The sequence below is a fragment of the Aedes albopictus genome, chromosome 2 (assembly GCF_035046485.1).
Source record: "Aedes albopictus strain Foshan chromosome 2, AalbF5, whole genome shotgun sequence".
NCBI classification, from domain to species: Eukaryota; Metazoa; Arthropoda; class Insecta; order Diptera; family Culicidae; genus Aedes; species Aedes albopictus.
This window is the reverse complement of record NC_085137.1, coordinates 344,979,745-344,998,393: the sequence shown is the minus strand read 5'-3', so window position 1 is coordinate 344,998,393 and position 18,649 is coordinate 344,979,745. Positions and strand designations below refer to the sequence as shown.

Here is an 18,649-nt window from a genome sequence, read left to right as displayed (position 1 = left end):
CGAGCGGCGGGGTATGAAACCCCTTGATCTACTTTAACTTTTTGGATCGTGTTTTCAAATTGCCAAAGAGGGCAAGTGCGGCTGGATATTTTGTGCCCATTTGTGTTACAGGCTTTGCAAAAAGGTTCAATACTGCACTCCCTGTTTTCGGGAATCGGATGATCCCCGGAACAGGTCCCACATGTAGCAGTTTTAGCCTGGCAGCGCATCTTTGTGTGTCCAAATAGCCAACAATTGAAACACTGCATCGGGGATGGATAGTAAGGCCGCGTTCGGCACCTGATGTAGCCGAAATCGATCGCCTCAGGACGGTTCGTACCTCGGCAGGTTAGAACGATCGCCGGTGTATTTTCTCGCGACGGTCCATTTTTGCGTGTAATTCTTCGAACTTCTTTGACCCCTTGTTCCTTTAGTTCATCCAGTAACTCGCTGTCGGGCATGTCAATTACATCCCGGCAGCTTACGACACACCTAATAGAATTTAATGTCGGATGTTCGGTAACGGCGACTGCCGTGCCGTCCATCAAAGCCTTCATGTTGAGCAGCTGGTTGAATTGACGAAGGTTTCTCACTTTCAACGCGTAGGTAGCTTTGTTGCTTTCCGGAAAAGCACCCTCAATCCTTCCACCAACATATTTTTCCACAGAACGTCGGATCAGGAAAGGCCTATTTGGTAGAGGCCCATTGGTTCCCGAGATTCGAAGCAAATGAAGCTCTCCATGCATTCCCTCCGGATCCATGTAGGATGGAAGAGTTGCTCCAGTAAACGTGCCATCAATCCTACCAGCTGAACAATTGTCCGGGTAGCCATCCCCCCAGGAGTTGGGGGGAGGTCCCGCCGAATTCGCCGCCATAGCGGCACCTAACGTAAGACCACCACCACCAACTAACCTGATTTTATGCTGACCCTTCTCGTTGGAAAATACTGGCTGCTTACAGGAGTAACAAGCAGGACACTCACGGACGACTTTCTGTCAGTCGTTGCAGTTATCGAATTTTATTCGCTAAGTGAAACGTAAACATGTTGCAGTTATCGAACGTCTACTGTAGCTAGAACTGTTGTGTTCAAAATTTGTTTAAAAAAATTAAAACAACTCGAACAAAGAGCTCACTATGCGAAGCATGTAATCTTATGTTGATGCACCGTAAAGAATATATTTTCACATACATAATGTTTTTTATTGCTAAACTTATTGAGTTTTCCACTCAGTACTCCACAAACTTACTTTTATGTGTAAATTATGGTAAAATTCCATGTTTTAAAATAAAAATTCAAACTTATATATTTCACACGGCTTCTCTCACCATGTTCATACTCCTAATATTTCATTCCATGAATAATTTTTGAGTTTTGATGTGTTTTTCAGGGCACTATTGAAGTTAGCCCAAAATGAATTGGGAATCACAAAAATATCTGGGAAACGGTACAACATATGAACTGATTTTAAGGAGCCGTTCACAAATAATGTATCGTATCTCTTAAAATCTAGCAGATAGAACAATTGTTCAACAAGTTTTCTAATAATGACATTCCTTACAACTTTGCTGAAGACATAAACACGTTATCTTCAATGATGAAAAAAAATGAATTTCACTCATAATTCTGGGAGAATCACTCTTAAACGAGGTGGCCCGTGTTTCCAAACAATGAATTTTATGGAAATATAATTATTTTTCAGTTCTCTGTGCTCAAAAAAAATAAAAAAAATGACGATTCAAGTGATTTTTGGGGGTGAAAATATACGTTGCTCTCACCGAAGTTATAAGAAATCATTTTTGGCCTTTACGTGGATTAATATGGCTATTTATAATCCAAAATGCATCCTCAATATCAAAATTCAAAATTTTATCGCTAGTAGGGTCTTGTACCATTTGGGCAGGTGTACCTATTTTGGGCACTTGTCGCTATAACTAAGTCAATTTCAAACCGATTGATTTGTACAGAGTTAGATACTGTACGTACCTAAATCTTAACAAAAATTCAAATCAATCGGTTTGAAATTGATTTAGTTACAGCAGCAAGTGCCCAAAATAGGAACACCTGCCCAAATGAAACAAGACCCTACCTACATAATAAATATGTGTTAAAACTGTGTTAAAACTTTTTGGCCAGGAAATGGACCCTGTTACTCCAGTGTGTGCCGGTGCGCATGGAAATTTATGAAGAAAACGTGTCATGATTAACAAAAGTGCAGATAACTTTTGATAGGAAAAAGATACATCTCTAAATTTTTGATATGTTGTGTAAAGTGTCCCCGCTTTCGAATGACGCAAAAATTTTGAAAATCTGTGGTGAAAAAACAGTTTTGGTATAAAAATCCAATAATGGCGGCCAAAATCAATATGGCCGACCCAACTTTTTATAACTGTAAATAGTAGCTCTATCCTTCCTCTTTTCAACAACCTTTTGTTATGAGGTGGTTTTGGAGAAACTTTTGAGTTATAACGGTTTAAATGAGCCAACAATTGATCAAAATCGAGGGGTCCGCAAAAATGGTTGTGACTCTAACTAACGGGGGGTCCATCAAATTGATTAACAAAATGCATTTTTCTTACTTTTTTGAGGAGGACTTTCAGAAAATCACACCCTTAAACATTTTTAAAGACATGTTGTAAACAGTGGAACGGTCTCAGCGAGAGTTACCCACTTATTTTACTCATACAAATCCCATTTGCATTCGTTTGTAGTGATTGTTGGCGCTGATAACTGATCGTATTTTTCATCTTCACTCGAATTCAAGCACTAGTTACGAAGAAAGATCTATCAAACCAAAACCTAGTCCTAACTGCTTCCCGCTAGTGGAACTACATATTTTAGTAATCGAAGCAAATATTGTAGTCCTTATTACATTCCACACCTGGTTAAGATGAAGGTCGCCAGTGTTTCCAAACAAAGCATTTTGACTCGCATTATCTTGTGCAAACGCCTCGGGCTTAACCTCCCTAACATCCTGCACTAATCTTCGCCACTTCACACAAAACAAAAAAGAAATTTGTATGGAGGGAGCGCAGACTAGAGCAGTGGCAAAATCTTGTGCTTTTGGTGATTTTGAGGATGATCATTTTGGCGGTCATATGTTTTTGTACTCTAATATCCTTGTCTTTAAAAGCGACAGGTCTTGGTTAGGCAGATGGATCTTGAAACAAAAAAAAACATTGGATAGTGTATTCCTAATCTTTTATTCGAAGTTCACTGATTTGAGACAGTAAGGTTAGGGTTCCGATGCATGATTATTGGCCAATATCGGTATCGTTTCTCGACTTTTTTTTATTAAGGAATTTTGACTGAAAATGGAGCGTGGAAAAAGTGGAACGTATCAACCAGAATCCCTCCTTGTGATTAAATTAAAAATGCTAGCTGTAACAAAACCGAAAACAGTGCTTTATTACTTCTATGTAGTGATAATGTAATGCGGCATGCACTTACAAAGGATAAGGGATGTGCCACAATATATCAAATATTGATCGAGGTGGTTTAAGTCCCGAACAGAGAAAAATAAAACAAACAGTAACCTCTAGTTGTTGTAGATCCTATATTTCAAACTAAATAGTTTGGTGAATGATCTAGATTATCGAAACCGATATTTGTATGTTTGCTAAGCTTTCAGAACTTTTTGTATAATGTTAAATTTATTATTATGAACACCCGTACTACCCTATTGATGTAAACCCAATGATATTTTGAATGACCTAGCAAATCCGAAAAAAATATTGTTTTCTATTTTAAGGTTTATAGGCACCAAAGCTTTAGAAATACTGAAAGGCTGTTCGTTTTTTCTTAGTATCGTAAACCGGGGTCAAATTGATCTTCGGTCGAAATTGATCAAACGTTTTTCATTTAGGTTGAGAATATTTTAAATAGTTTCCTTCCAAGTATCGTGCTGTTGGAAACTGATACTAAACGATATTTACATGGAAACTATTTTCAGTATGCTTTATCTAACGGAAAATCGTCTGATCAATTTCGACCCGGAGATCAATTTGACCCCGGTTCACGGTACTCTTCAAGGACAACATTTATGAGTTTCAGGCTTATTGACCTTTTGGAATGAAGCTTTCCTTTTGTACCAACCAGATTTTCAATCTGTTCTATTTAACGCAAACTGCTACCAACTCTGAACGTCAAATAAATATTCAAAGACTTGATAACGCAATAAAATGAAAACCCTGGAGCAGCAACTTAACCCTCGAGCGATCGCGCTGTTGGATTTTGTACAACACGTTGAAAAATCGAAAAAAAAAACTCGCTTTTTGTTCTCAGAATTAGCGTGGTGCTGGCAATGGTGGTCAACCACGCGAGTTACGGAAGGTTTATTGCAATTCATGATAAAAGCGTTGACCAACAAGAGGTCTATAAAAAGCAAAGAACTACAAACTATTGAAAGAAATGTCAACTATTAAGAAAAAAAAACTCTTGAAAATTAACTGAAAATTCGTTAGAAGGCACATAATGGTGTTAATTGATGAATAGAAAAATAATTTCCTGGCGATTGTGACCCACGATTTCCCGAAAAAAAAGCATAATTCAAATTAAGAATGCATTCGTTTATAGTGAAAGTGATCTAATACATTAAAACATAAAATTTGTTCTCTTAGATTTTCGACAGCTTCAATTTGTCTAATATTCAAAGTAGACAGATGATAAAATCAAATCTTCCGAGGCTTGCTATTTACCTAATCCAAATATAATAAGGCACTTTGAATTCCCCACCCAGGGCGTCGAATCCTCCGAACACTGGTAGAAGCGTTTCCCAGTATCGAAATCAATATTATGCCAAGAACATGCCCATCCACACCGAATTGAGGATAAGGCTCGCTTCTCGAACGGATACTGTGACGCAGCATAAATAACTTCCGTCGTTATTATCTGTCGGGCTAATCTTAATGAACCTATTAACGGAACTACACTCTGTTCAGAGCGTAAGTAGCAGATGCTGCTGCGAATTGAAAATGTGTTACGCAATTGCGTACAATATAGTGCTGCGTATTTGGCACTGGAATGGTATTGACTGCTTGGGACATGTTCCTAATGAACTTATTGTCGTACAATGCGTGACTGTAATGTAAAAAGAAATGTGTATGAATTATATAGTAGCTAAAGCAATGCAATCATTTCTCAGTGTTTCAATTCTAAACTGAAATGACAATGTTTGAAGATGCTATGATAGTTATGCGAAAACACTGTCCCAAAATTTAATACGGCATGCTTTCCTACGATGTACTATGTTTGAAATTGTTTACATTATTGTGTTTATCATTACAAAATCAGCCAAAGTTGAAGCTTGACTAATTCAATCAAATGTGTCTTCCTAGTCATCGGCAATAAGTTAAGCGTTTCCAACGTACAGTTGCGTTGCTGAAAGAGATAAGATAACGAAGTGGATTACCGGTAGGTATGCTACAAATCGATATTTCTAGGAAATATGTTAGTGGTAAAAGTTTGGGCCCAACACTTGATAAATATATCATGGGGAAAGCAAACATCCGAACTGGTGTAGTTTAGTTGATCAGCCGCCCCAGGAAGAAATTGAACAAACAACCTTCCACAGCATTTTCTATTTTCTGCGAAAATAGCTAGCCAATATGAACCAAACAAGTTGAACCGACGGGAAGCTTTTGTAACGAAAATGGAATTATTTATTTCCGGACGAAAGGTTCGATTGCCTCCGGAGGAAAAGTTCAAGCTTCGCGTCAACGTCAGAGCTACAACACAAGTCTGCGGTGTATGAATTGCATGGTCGACCTTTTATTCATATAGTAGAAATGATGATGAACCACCGGACGATTTTACAAAACATTTCACCCCCAATCCCATTGATACCCGACAGATGGCTCGTGGTGAATGAATTATTCACACAGGCCTTACCCATTCGTTTGGTAGCATAGCAGCATTTGGGTTGGGGGTGGAACGCGTCCTAGAGCTCTGGCGCTGGCGTTGGGCCATGCTGTCGATTCACTGCAGCACGTTTGTGGTTCATTGGGACGACCCATCGAAGACGATTGAAATGACGGTAACTTCCTGGAAACGACAGTGACAACCACTCAACCAACCAACTCAAGTGGCTATGCCATGCCAGTTTGACTCAAATGGGACTATAATGCGAAACCTCAGAATGGTTCTGCGTCTGACCTAATACCCATATATAGAAAGTTCCTTAGATAACAATAACGTTGATTGGTTTTGGGTTGACAAAGAAAGGGACTCCCGAGTTGGGGGTGGTGGGGATTGTTATCAGCCAAGAGTTGGGAATTGTTATTGATGACAAGGCGAGCTGAACTGAAGAATTGCATATACTGAACCCCTAGGGTACGGTCGTTGGTTCGAGTGGTGTTATCATCAACTCGAGCACCCAAACGGCACGTTTGACACGGGAGGAAACACATAATATTGCGGGTGGATAACAGGTGAAGGTGAAACGGAACGCCGCCAATCAGGCCGATGACAGCCGTGGGTGCGCCATTGTGATCTAGATTAAACAGACATGTATTTTCTTTCCTGTTACCATTTAAAGGTGACCGACCAGCCGCTTGCAGTCCCTAAACGCCGAACCACATACATACAGTGGCATGGCGTTTTGGAGCCGATCACAACAAATCGTTTCGTAACGCATTTGCAACGAGCAGCGTTGAAATGTGTAGGTTGAATCATTTGCATACATGTGAATCAACTTTTGATCACGGTTTTGATCGTGTGGCCATATTTGTCATGTAAACATGCTGGATGCTAGAACTCCTACAACAACATCGGCCTTAGCAGTTGTTGTCCCATGAGTGACGTTCAAGGAGAAGTACAGAAGCGTTCACAAGTAATTGGACGAACTGTTAAAAATTCTTGTTACACATTTATTTTCTTCTTTACTTTATTTTTAGTGTGTATTCTGTTTTTTTAGTGTGTATATGTATTTAAGTTTATGAGCATTTTACAACAATATCATACATATGAATCATCTGAATTCTTACCGCCATTGGGTGATTCATAAATTGAGATCATTTCATTCCGATTAATAAATTGTGACGTCACTGTACTAATAAAACATACTGTCGATGATAACGTCCCGTATTTCAGTCGACCAAATTCAATTAACACAATTGCATTCCTAACGCGTTTTGGGCTGCCAAAATTTGACTTTATAAAATTTTCAATCGGTTTTCATGAAAATATTGCACAACAATTAATTTTTCAAGAAACTTCGTGATTGGCCACGTATGTCCGCTTCCGCTAAGAACAAATCTTATCATTTGACATGGCACCTTCATACGGTTAGTTAGGTACTCATCCATCCGTATAGTTCAACGAATTGAGACGATGTTTGTATGTGCGTCAGTATGTGTTAGGGTGGGTCAACGTTGTATGGGAAAATTTAAATTTGATCAGAAGAAATGAGATTTGGCAATGAACGGTTTAGCCTGAAATTTGCGTATCGTGATTGAAATTTGTATGGAATTGTACGTAAAAACATATTTTGTTACAGTTTTCTTGAATTTTGCTCTAATTTGCTCCATACGATATAACCGATAATGAGAAAGTATAGCCCAGGATAAACCAAGAAACTTTGTCGAAGACCGCAATGCGATCCGACGCGTGCAGAAAAAAATATACCCTTGGTAATTCTTGCCAAAAAGTGAGATTTTCTAATTGATGCTATATACCAGTGCTTCCCAAACTGTGCGCCGCGGCGCCCTGGTGCGCCATGAACATCTCTCAGGTGCGCCGCAGGCTCTTGGGCCAAAGCACAAAAAACAAACTCTTATTATTGAAGGCAGCATATATTTTAGCAGTTTTTGTATTGTTTTGTAAAACTAGCAGAGATGCCAGATGTACAGATTTTTCTGTATCATACAGATTTTTGACCATCTATACAGACAAGATACAGAGTACAGAGAAATACAGATTTCTCCAGAAATTCTCAATAAATTTAACGAAAACTTTTTGAATTGCTGCTTAACCTTTAAAGAATTCATTACAAATTGTACATTTTCACACATGTTTTCGAAAAATAAATGCCAGTAAAAAATTGTTACCGTCAAAAAGTAGTACATATTTTTTTAATTTCTATTGAAATCTAGCACTCTCGGTGTCTACTATACCCTCAAAGGCGGCGATACAGAAAAATTTATATTGATAAAGATTATGGATAAAATAATCTGGCATCTCTGAAAACTAGTGTCACTTCAAACCCTTTTTTGTATTCGATACCAATGTTTTGGCTCTTTTGTGGAAAACTTCAAAAGAAACTCATTCAAAGGGGTTTTCTCTCTTCTAAATTTTCAATTAAATAGTAAATATTCCAAAGTCTACGAATGTTTTCCGGAATTTATAATATCCTCATGAAACATTTAGATTTTTGCAAAAATTTTATAAATCCGGAATTTTGAAAATTTTTGTAAGACACAAATTGTTGGACTTTTTATGATTCGGCTAGGTTTTCGATTTTATCAATAGCTTGTAATTCAAAGTAGATATTTCAAGAAACTGTTGTGAAATTCTTTCCATATTACTGTCATCTATAATGACTGTCAATCTCCAGGTCTTCGTGCTGTCTCAAACGTTTCAGGACGACATTTTAACTTACATCACTATCATAACTTGTTAGTTTGTCTCTTTGATTGAGATTTCCTCTTATAGACTGGTTTAGCTCCTTATCGTAAAAAAATGTGCGACAATTTATTTGTCGATTTCATGCATGATTCCGAAACCGTTTTTTTTAGTTGAGTTTTTTTTAGTTCCGAATACAAAAACATGACCCCTCACCGCCACTGTCAGCCGTTCTGAGAGCTTCTGAATAATTCATTTTTATATCTATTTTCCCTTAAATTTGGTAATCTACGTGCTTTATTTAAACAATTAAAAGTTTTGCAATGCAATCCTTCAGAAATCCAAAATTTGTGTTAAACTCTGCGAATCTTTAAGCAATTTTTCTTTTTTAAATGAATTATAAAAAAGCATGATATTGAAGACTTCTTACGATTTATATTTGAAATTTTGAACTGAAGGTGTTAAAATTATTAAAATTCTTTGTAAAAAATTGTTGGTGCGCCGCGAAGAAAATTTCAAAAGGCGCTGTGGTAGCAAAAAGTTTGGGAACCTCTGCTATATACCTTTGCTTGTTAACTGTTAAACACCCTCAGACAATCAGTAGGTTATAGCTTTTGTCACAAGACGCTCATCGCCTTGCAGTCTTCGACAAAGTTATTCAAGACATTCTAGGCAATAGTTTTAACATCATCGGTTACAATCTTAATCTTTTATAAAGAAAATGCAGAAACATGACTTTTCCCATGTAAAATGCCATAATATATTGCATTGTGTTCCATTATTGAGTATATATTTATATATCAGCAATTGCATTGGCATTATATTACTGTCATAATTCTTTACGTCAGGAAAGGACTCGACAGCGAATAATACTCACTCAAATTGTTCACAAATCAATACCTTATTTCAGGTTGCTACATTAAATAGGACTTCATTAGATTTCAGCATATTATTATATTGATATTTCCATATTTCAATGCTATATTCTCTCATAAGGATTCGTTCAAATATAACGTATCGCAAGGGGGGGGAGTGTTTCTAGCACTGTGTTACGCTTCATACAAAATTTCAAATTTTCTCATACAAAATAGTTACGTCGGGAAGGGAGGGGATCTGAAATAGTCAAATTTAGCGTTACGTAATATTTGAATGAACCCTAACAAATTATACTGTTTACTATATAACTATGCTGGGTTGGGAGGGCGCATCAGGGCATCATTGAAGCTGTAACTGTACGACGGAGTGGTTGCCAACCGGAGTGAGGTGAGAAGTAACTATAACATCCTTGTAGATGGGTTCTTCTATCCCAACAGTTGCAATGGATTTGACGCGCCCTTCTTATAACAAACCATCCCGTAGAAAGCTTGACAAGTAATGTGAATTTCATTATTCACCTTGTTGGATCATACTGTTGGAAGGAGATTCTCTTAAACCCGCGGATTTCGCGTAAGTGTATCTACTTACGGGTCCGCCACACCCCCTTTTGGCCCTTCATACAGCGGTATGTTGAATTCAAAGTGGTAATGAAATTTAATCTTTACAGTTAAGTGGAACTGCATGCAGAGCAAGACTCAAGCTAGGATGGTGGCTACCTACATACATACATACATACATACATAAAATGCCATATAAATTTTAATCGCGATACGCAAAGTATAAGCGTAACGGATCGCGGTTAAATTTTACACAGGACCTGAAATAAGACCAACAAGTCCTTGATCTGAAAAAACGACCAATTTGACCCACTCTAGTATGTATGTGTACAAAAAAGTCATTCACTTTTAAGGCACTTCGTACAGGCCAATTTGAACAATTTTAGCAAAAAACGAACGGGAATTTTACCGCATTGTCTGCCATTTAAAATGGTTGGAACATTCTGATGGTACCGGCGAAAGTGGCCAAATATGAGTCTGTCATGCGACATTTCAAATCAAGCCAATTTTTGTAACCTTGCTCAAGGTTGACAAATTTTGACAAGGAGTTGAAAAGTAAAATCCAAGATGAAGAAAAAAACATAAAATTCTTAAACCGTGCTATATGGGTATTCAAAAACGTTTTTGTTTTTGATGACACAGTTCGTTATTTTCTGTTGACGCAAACGGAATAATTTTGCTTGATAGTATATTTTGCAACATTTTATCTGAAAACATATTCTTAAACTACAATTATGCAGATTACAGTGTCTGGTATCTTTTAGAACATTCTAGTTGCACAATTCACATTTTACAGTTTTTTACCATCAAAATATTTTCACCACAGTTTTGTGATTCCACTCAACTAACATTTACTGTGAATGTAAAACGTCAACAAAGCGTCCTCAATACGGCTTGATGCTGAGTTACTGTGTTGTATATATGGACGGAAGCTTCTATGCAAGCCCTATACCAATGAATCAGGCGAACCTTATCCACTTGTATATGCTGTGAGAGCAGCTTCTATTCCACGTAATCATAGCTCTTTTCTCGGTTCCTATGTAACCACTAACAAAACATCTTGAGAAGGCGCTTTTTCAGCCTTTTCGCAGTTGTTAAATAATAGTTATACGGCATCCCCAAATTAATCGTTTAAATATAATTAGGTTATGGATACTGTGACACAATACATGTGGAATTGGACTTAATGCTTTTAAAATTGAATGTTTAAAGTACTTGCCGCTACTTGGAATCGAACTCCCGATCTCCGTATCCACTGGTCCTGATGATGTCCTCGCTGCCACACTGCTATATATAAATAGCATAGAAAATAGCCCGTTTTGTTTTACTCCAGACAAGGCTTCATAATTGTGCCACAAGAAACCTTACCCAACTTCATCTTGCTGCAAAAGCTTGTGAAACGTCAAACACAATAATATGAATTCACATTGAACAAGCTGTGTGGTTGCACCAACAGATTCTTCGTCACAGCTTCTAGCTGAAAGAGTGTTCTTTAAACAGCTACAAAGCGCTGCTGTTATGTGTATTTGCCAACCTTACAAAACGTACCGTATAAAAGCAGCTGTTGTATTGACTAGGACTCTTACTCGATTTGCAAATCTTCCGGCATTGAATTAAAGTGCAATAAAAGCAACTCAAACAATTTCACAGCACAGAGATGGATAGCTGCAAATAATTTGTGTAGTAGCTATATATTCCGCTTAAAGTTTGTTTTGATAATAATGTTTACATCCGACAAGCCGTGTTGGTAGACCAACAGTTTCTTTATTACATCATCCATCGCATAACGGCCTTCAAAGCGCTGCTGGTTTGGGGATTTGTCAGCAGGCTTGTTCGCACTGAGCGCATGAAAATTCTGCTCTTTGGATTTACACCAGCAAGCGTGTCATATACTAGAAATCTTTTCAGCTTATCCGATAGAACGATGTTGAAATATTGTAAATGTCATTTCGAACTGTCAAAAAATTGCACCGCAGAGCCGCGAGGAGTGCGCAAAGAGATTTTCACGCGGGTGAAAACACTCTAGTGAATTTCACTTTGAACGGCCCGTGCGGCTCTGCGGTGCGGTTTTTTTGACAGTTCGAAATGGCATTTAGGATATTGTGGATTTAGCACCAAATTGGTGTCGGAAGTAACTTCTTTGACTTCCGCTGGCTTTCCTGTGCGTTAAACATAACGTCGGAAGTAGTGCGCTGAATAAAGCATCAGATTCACTATACAGCGCACTACTTCCGACGTTATGTTTAACGCACAGGAAAACCAGCGGAAGTCAATGAAGTTACTTCCGACATCAATTTAGTGCTAAATCCACAATATTTAAACATCCTTCTATGTGATAAGATGAAAAGATTTATAATTAATGTTGTTTTTAATGGTTTAAATCCAAAGAACAGAATTTTCACGCACTCAATGCGGACAAGCCTGTTTGTCAGTGTAATGAACTGTACTGTATAGTAGCAGTTTTTTTGTTATTGGGGACTCCTATTCGATTTGTTAAAGTTTTCACATCTTCCGGGAAATCTCCCGGAGTTGGAATAGAGTGCAGTAAAGGCAGCCCCAGTAACAAATGATTGATTTCAGAAAACCGAGTTTGGTAGTTGTATGGTGCTTGTTTTGCAGCCGTGTATTAGCTTATGGTTGATACTTGACTAGTTTCCCTTTTATTCAGCGTTGACTGCTTCAATTCGATTGTTACAAAACGGAAAGCAAATGTCGGAAGCTTGTAGCGCTGAAAATGTTAGTTGGGCAGGGTGCATCTGGGGGGAAATTATAGAAACAGAAAGCCGTGCATAAGGCTACTTTCGATAAACGCAAGAGTGACGCATATGACAGATTCTTTACACAGAACAGTGTAGTGTACAGAATGGCAAGGTTCACGGAATGATTCCCCGGATTGCGATTTCAATATCTTAATAAAGTAAGATATGTTTCTTTCCTTCCATCATGACTACCTTGATGAATATCTCCTGATACTCCTTCACGACTTCCTATAAAAGTTTCTACCTTTGAGAAATCCCATGATTTTTTTTTTCTTGAAAATGCTCCAGAAATCCTAAAGGCATTTCCCAAGGGGGTCCTCCAGGAATTTCTCCAATGTTCTTAGGATCAGGGATGGGAACACTCACTTGCAACGAGTTACATTCACTTGCTATTTCCTCAACTCAGAAGCATGCAATCAAGAAGCGATGTATGGTCGACATTTGCCTTGTGATTTCGTCTAAAACTTTGCCGAACAGAGTAGGGGTCGCACACGATTCTCAAGGTCGTGACAGAGCTGGAAAGTTGCCTTCGCAGCTCCCTCACGACTTCGGTATGCATGTGCGACCCCTACTCTATTCGGAAAGTTTTAGGCGAAATCACAAGGTAAAAGTCGTCCATACATCGTTTCTCGATTGCACGCTTCTGAGTTGAGAAAACTTCAAGTGAGTGTAACTCTTTCCAAGTGAGTGTCCTCATGCTTGCTTAGGATCTCTCAAGGTTATTTCGTACCCTTCCGTTTAGTTATCTCTTGCAATTCGATGAGAAGTTTTGCAATTCAAAAAGAGTTTGTGACCCCCGGAATTTCTCATGGAGTTGAATTAGAGATTTCTTCTGGAGCTTCTTCTGGGATTTACCTAGATATTTCTTTTTATCTTGGATTTCTATTCATCAAGAGTTCCGCCATAAATTGGAACTTAATGAAGGTCACATTCTGGGTTGACCAAGAGATCCTATTGATTTTACTCCAAGACTTGCTTCAGAAATTTACCTAGATTTTCTTTTTTAACTTTCTCGAGGAGTTCTCCCAAGATTCTTTTTTTAATCTCTTTAGAAATTCATTCTATGTCTATCGCAATTCCTGCAGGAGTTCCTTCATGTAAGGAGTTATCGGGAATTGACTGTAAATGTTTACAACAGCCTAAAAAATAATGTATTCGAAATAAACATAACTTTATTTTTGGAGATACTTATTATTGGAAAAAAATAAGGCAGTTTTGATTTTAAAAAATAATCATTTAACTTGCACTTCTATATCTAATCTTTTATGCTAATAATAATTATTATATTCCAGATATTTTATCCCCGTACAACTTTTTTTCGCTATAAATTATTGAAACGTTATTTTTTTAAATAGCATTTTGAACAGATTATTATTTTGTGTGGTGTACTCATTCAATCATATTTTCAATAATAATAAACATTTTCCAAATTTCTTCAGGCTATTCTAAACTCAACTATATTGTGCAAAGTTGATAGAAAATCCGGAATGAAAAGATCAATCATACTTCGAGATAGAGCATTTTGAACATTTACAGTTAATTTTCGATTCGCTCTTTATGCATGTAGGACTTCCTCCTGAAACTTCGATCTTCCAACAGCTTTTGCTGGATTCTCTCTGTGATCGTCTTTGGAATTTCTACTTGATTTCATATTGTGTTTCCTCCAAGAGTTCCTTTTGCGAATCCTCCAAGAGTATATTCTAGGAATTTCCAGTTGTGGCTTTTGAATTTTCCTGGACTTCTTTCTGGAAATGTTGCAAAGGTTCCTTAGGGGAATACTCCAGAAGCTCCTTCAGGAAATCATTCGGGAGTACCTTCTGCAAATCTTTTAACAGTTTCTTTTGAAAATCCGCCAGAGGATCCTTCTGGAGGCCCTCCTGGTGTTGCCTATGGAAATTTCCTAAGAGTTATTTATGAACATCCACCAGTAGTACTTTCGGAAATTCCTCCAGTAGTTTTTTGTGGGAATTCTTCAGAAGTTCCTTCTGGGAATCTTGCAAGTTTTGTTTCTAGAAATATTTTGTTAAAAAAAAGAAGATTAACTTATTGTTGTTCCGGGTCATTTAGCCGAACGCCGTTTGGTCGAATGCCGTTTGGCCGAATAAGGCATGATGAGCTTAATTGATCATGCTACTGCACAATGGTCCACGAATCAGATTTATGAGGAAAGATGCATGCAGCGCCTTCAAATGATTTTTTTAAACAAATATGGTCTTCTACAAAGTTGTTCCTAAAAATAAGGCCCTTTTTTCAATATACATGAAAATTAGGGTGGTCCATATTTTCAAAGAAATTGGTAATCAAACTTTTTTATATGCAAGAATAACTATATACATTCTTCGGGAAAGTTGTAGATCTATCAATTTTGAGCAAGTTTGCCGAAGACACTTTTTATGTAGCTTTAAAATTGACCGATCTAGAGGCATTTTTCTGAATAAGCTTAGGGTGGTTCAAGAAAAACCGGTTTTCTGGCGTTAACTTTTTCAGTTTCGATTTTTCATCAAAGTCGCCCAAGAAACACTTGTAGAGCATTTGAAGACGCGTCGTTTCGTGCGCTGAGATGATCGTTATCTCTTTTGGTTCAAAAGTTATAGGCATTTTGCGTAAAAAATCATAGTTTTTTAAAAAGGTGTTAGGACGGGTTGGGGCAAACAAAAAAAATATCTTTTGCCCGCATTCAAAAGGAGAAATGTTGTTATAAAACATATCAAAAAATTAGAGGGGTGTTATTTTTGTAACTCAAGTGAAAAATACTTGAAAAGTGCCTATTTTTTCTAGAAAATCATCAATATATTTTGAACGGAATGACGTAGCAACATTTTCAGCGCACGAAAATGCGCGTTTTTGGAAGCTCTAAAAGTGGTTCTTAGGCGACTTTAACGAGAAATTTGAAACAAAAAAAAGTCTAGTGAGTAGGAGTCGTGAGTTCGAGTCTCACCGAGAGGACGAGTAACTTTTTCGCAAATTTCACCTCAATTTGTCCATTTCTCACTCACGCCAGTATATGTAAAGTCTAGCTTTTGGAATAAAGTAAAACTTCCATTCGGCTGGTTAAGCCGCAAAAATCGATAATTAATTTAATTACAAAGAATAGCCGATGATTAAAAGAAGGAAATATTTCTGATGATCATATTGGGAGCTAGGATGTTATCCAGAGTTTGCCCACGCTTCCAAATTCTTTTGATCAGAACTCGGCCAAATGGCATTCGTCCAAACGACCCTTTCGGCTAAATGGCATTCGGCCAAATGGCGTTCGGCCAAACGGCATTCGGCCAAATGGCCGGACACCACTTATTGTTATGTTTTAACATTTCACGATACACATAACATTGCAAATGTTAACATACAAATTGACACATACAACACAAAACATCAATTTGCCGTGTTATCCAGATGGATGACAAATGACTGGGAAGTCCCAGAGTGACGAGGTTTCATTTATTGTTTTTGGTCCATCAGTCTATCCTGAAATTGTGTTTTGTGTAGCAGACAGCCTTTTCGTTTTCAGCAATTGGGTTCTTTAGGGGTATCCAGACTAGCGCATAATCGGAATCTCTGTCCAACAAATAGTTGAATCCCACTGGATAACTGACACTGAGGAAGATTACAAATGATAGTCGCAACATATTTTCTAGTTATTCGATGTCCGAAATAACCTGATAACCCGAAAAGAGACTAATGAGATTTCATTATACTCTATTACGCTACGCAACTATTTTAATGTTAACTCTCCTCTTTGGCATTAGGGTAATTTTTTACCCAAACCGTACACTACGACAGCGGGTTGTTCCCAACGTGATGCAATAGGAGGGTTAATGTAACAAGTTATTGAGTTTCTTATTAATGTTTGGACTTCTGTGATAACATGAGAATCCACTGAATAAACGACACACTGGTAGATGATTGAATGCACCCATAAAATATCTAAAATGCACCATAAACAATACAAAAGTGCTCCATAGAAAAAAGAGCCATGTATCAATAAAATAAATCAAATTCTCCATAGATAGACACTAGACAGCAATGTACCATTAAACAGCTGAAATTGTACCGGTATCCCAACAAATTTTCTGACTGTAGTTGACAGATTGTACCAATAAATTATGACATGATGCTCTATAAACTCATAAAAATGTTCCATAAACAATTAAAAAGGTACCCGTAGTTTATACATGGGTGCTCCATAGATATATCAGTTTTGCTCCATAAAAATAAAATTTCTACATAGACATTATCATATTCTACTATACATGTGAATCCCATAAATAATACTAGGTCGCTAAACCTAAATAATCTTATCCTAGATGATTCACTTACCAATTGCAGAACGCATATTGACAACAAGAAATGTCGTCTCGAACAGGATCCCATGTCATAATTGTTATTCCATCAGCGTGCAATGCCAAAAATTCTCGTCGCCCTTATCCGTTCAGGGCGTTCGAATTCACGCTCTACAATTCACACGATCAAGCAACGAACAGCTTCTTTGGCGCCACCGATTTCGTTTCAATTTCGGTAATCACTGATGTGCTGCTACACTATTATTGCACACACTACATGTGCCAAGCTCGACATAGCATGTAACAAGCCTTGTAGTGAAAATATTTACGCTCAATGATCTTTGCTTTGTCGTCTTCGTCTGCTTCTTTTTCTTCTTGCACTTTTCAATTGAGCCACAACAGCGAGTGATTCACTCTTCGCGAGATCTGCGTTCAACTCTTTTATTTTCATACACCAAACGGGCACGAAGATCAAAAAGTAGATCACCGAAATTTACACATTTTGCGATGAATAAAACGCCACACAAACACTCGATGCTCGTCGTACGTAGCACGTAGCTTTTAATCAATGATTTAATTTATTTCGTGTGTATACTATAGCTGACACACATCTCTCAGTCGGAACTTAATTCATTGAGGTTGAGATGTGCACTTTTCTCAAGTGATCTTTTTGAACCGACCTATACCTACACACACGTGTGCTTCACAGTTGTGCACACTTCTGACTCAGCCAGCGCACTGGGACCTATTCTTCAATCAAATTTTCTCGACCGTACTGTGTTGGTGTGCACGCAACTGAAGGTAGCTTAATTCAAGTCGGCTTATTTTTCACCGCTGCTGGCTGCTGAGCTGACTACCACAATGGTGAGACCGTTTCAAAATATTAACATTTAACACAAACACAACGACGCTGCGGTTGATTTAATTTATTATGCAAAATCCATCTAAATTCAGCAATCAACGGATCTCTGATCTGCAGACAGAATTACTATCGTTTCCCGAAACAATAGACGTCGCACGGTACTTAAACGGTGCAAATCAAGCGTTTCTGGCGCACACACACTTGAAAGCACCGTTATCGGGAGCAGAGCTGAGCTGTGATAGGCCACTTGAGCACTGACTCAGTAACCTTAGCCCACGAAGAAGCCCGTCAAATCGCGATCGCACAAGAAACTGCACTCAACTCGACCAACACACCACCAGTATTACAGTGAGAGGAGAAACAAGCCTTCCTTAGCCGTCGTATCGTACAACAATCAGCATTGCAAAGTTAACAAAGCGAATGTGTAAAACCGTTGCTCCGTGGAGCACAACGTCTTCGTTGCTTGGAGCGCACAGGGGAGAACCACAACCGAGTCGCGTGTAAGCAAGAGCTCCACCAAACGAGAACCGCTTCGGACGGTGAACGTGAACTGACTGATTGAAATGTGTCGAGGATAGGGCCCAAGTCTGGCAATGGTGAGCCTCATATACAGTAGTTGTGTTCTCCGTTTTGTTTTGTGTCCCTCCCGTCTGGCTGCTGAAGGTAATATCGTACGCGCATGGGGGTGTTCGAGTTTTCAACATTTTGTTCAACCTTCCTAAAGTGAGTGCAAACGCAAAAAAAAAGCTGAGAAAAAACTGAGAAACACGCGCACAGTG

The 18,649-nt window shown here is 38.1% G+C and overlaps 1 protein-coding gene across 4 annotated transcripts in view; it reads right to left on the bottom strand.

Moving 5' to 3' along the window:
• LOC109430912 (sodium/potassium-transporting ATPase subunit beta-1-interacting protein) overlaps positions 1 to 18,439 on the bottom strand; it is a 371,063-nt gene extending 352,624 nt beyond the window's left edge. For 2 of the 4 annotated variants that reach the window (XM_062852658.1, XM_062852656.1), the window contains exon 1: positions 17,046 to 18,438. In XM_062852658.1, the coding sequence (XP_062708642.1) occupies positions 17,046 to 17,099 (54 nt within the window). In that variant the 5' untranslated portion in view covers positions 17,100 to 18,438. Of the gene's footprint in view, positions 1 to 17,045 lie in introns of all 4 variants that reach the window. The other 2 variants (XM_062852657.1, XM_062852659.1) reach the window with 2 other exon arrangements.
• Positions 18,440 to 18,649: the final 210 nt, after the last annotated feature.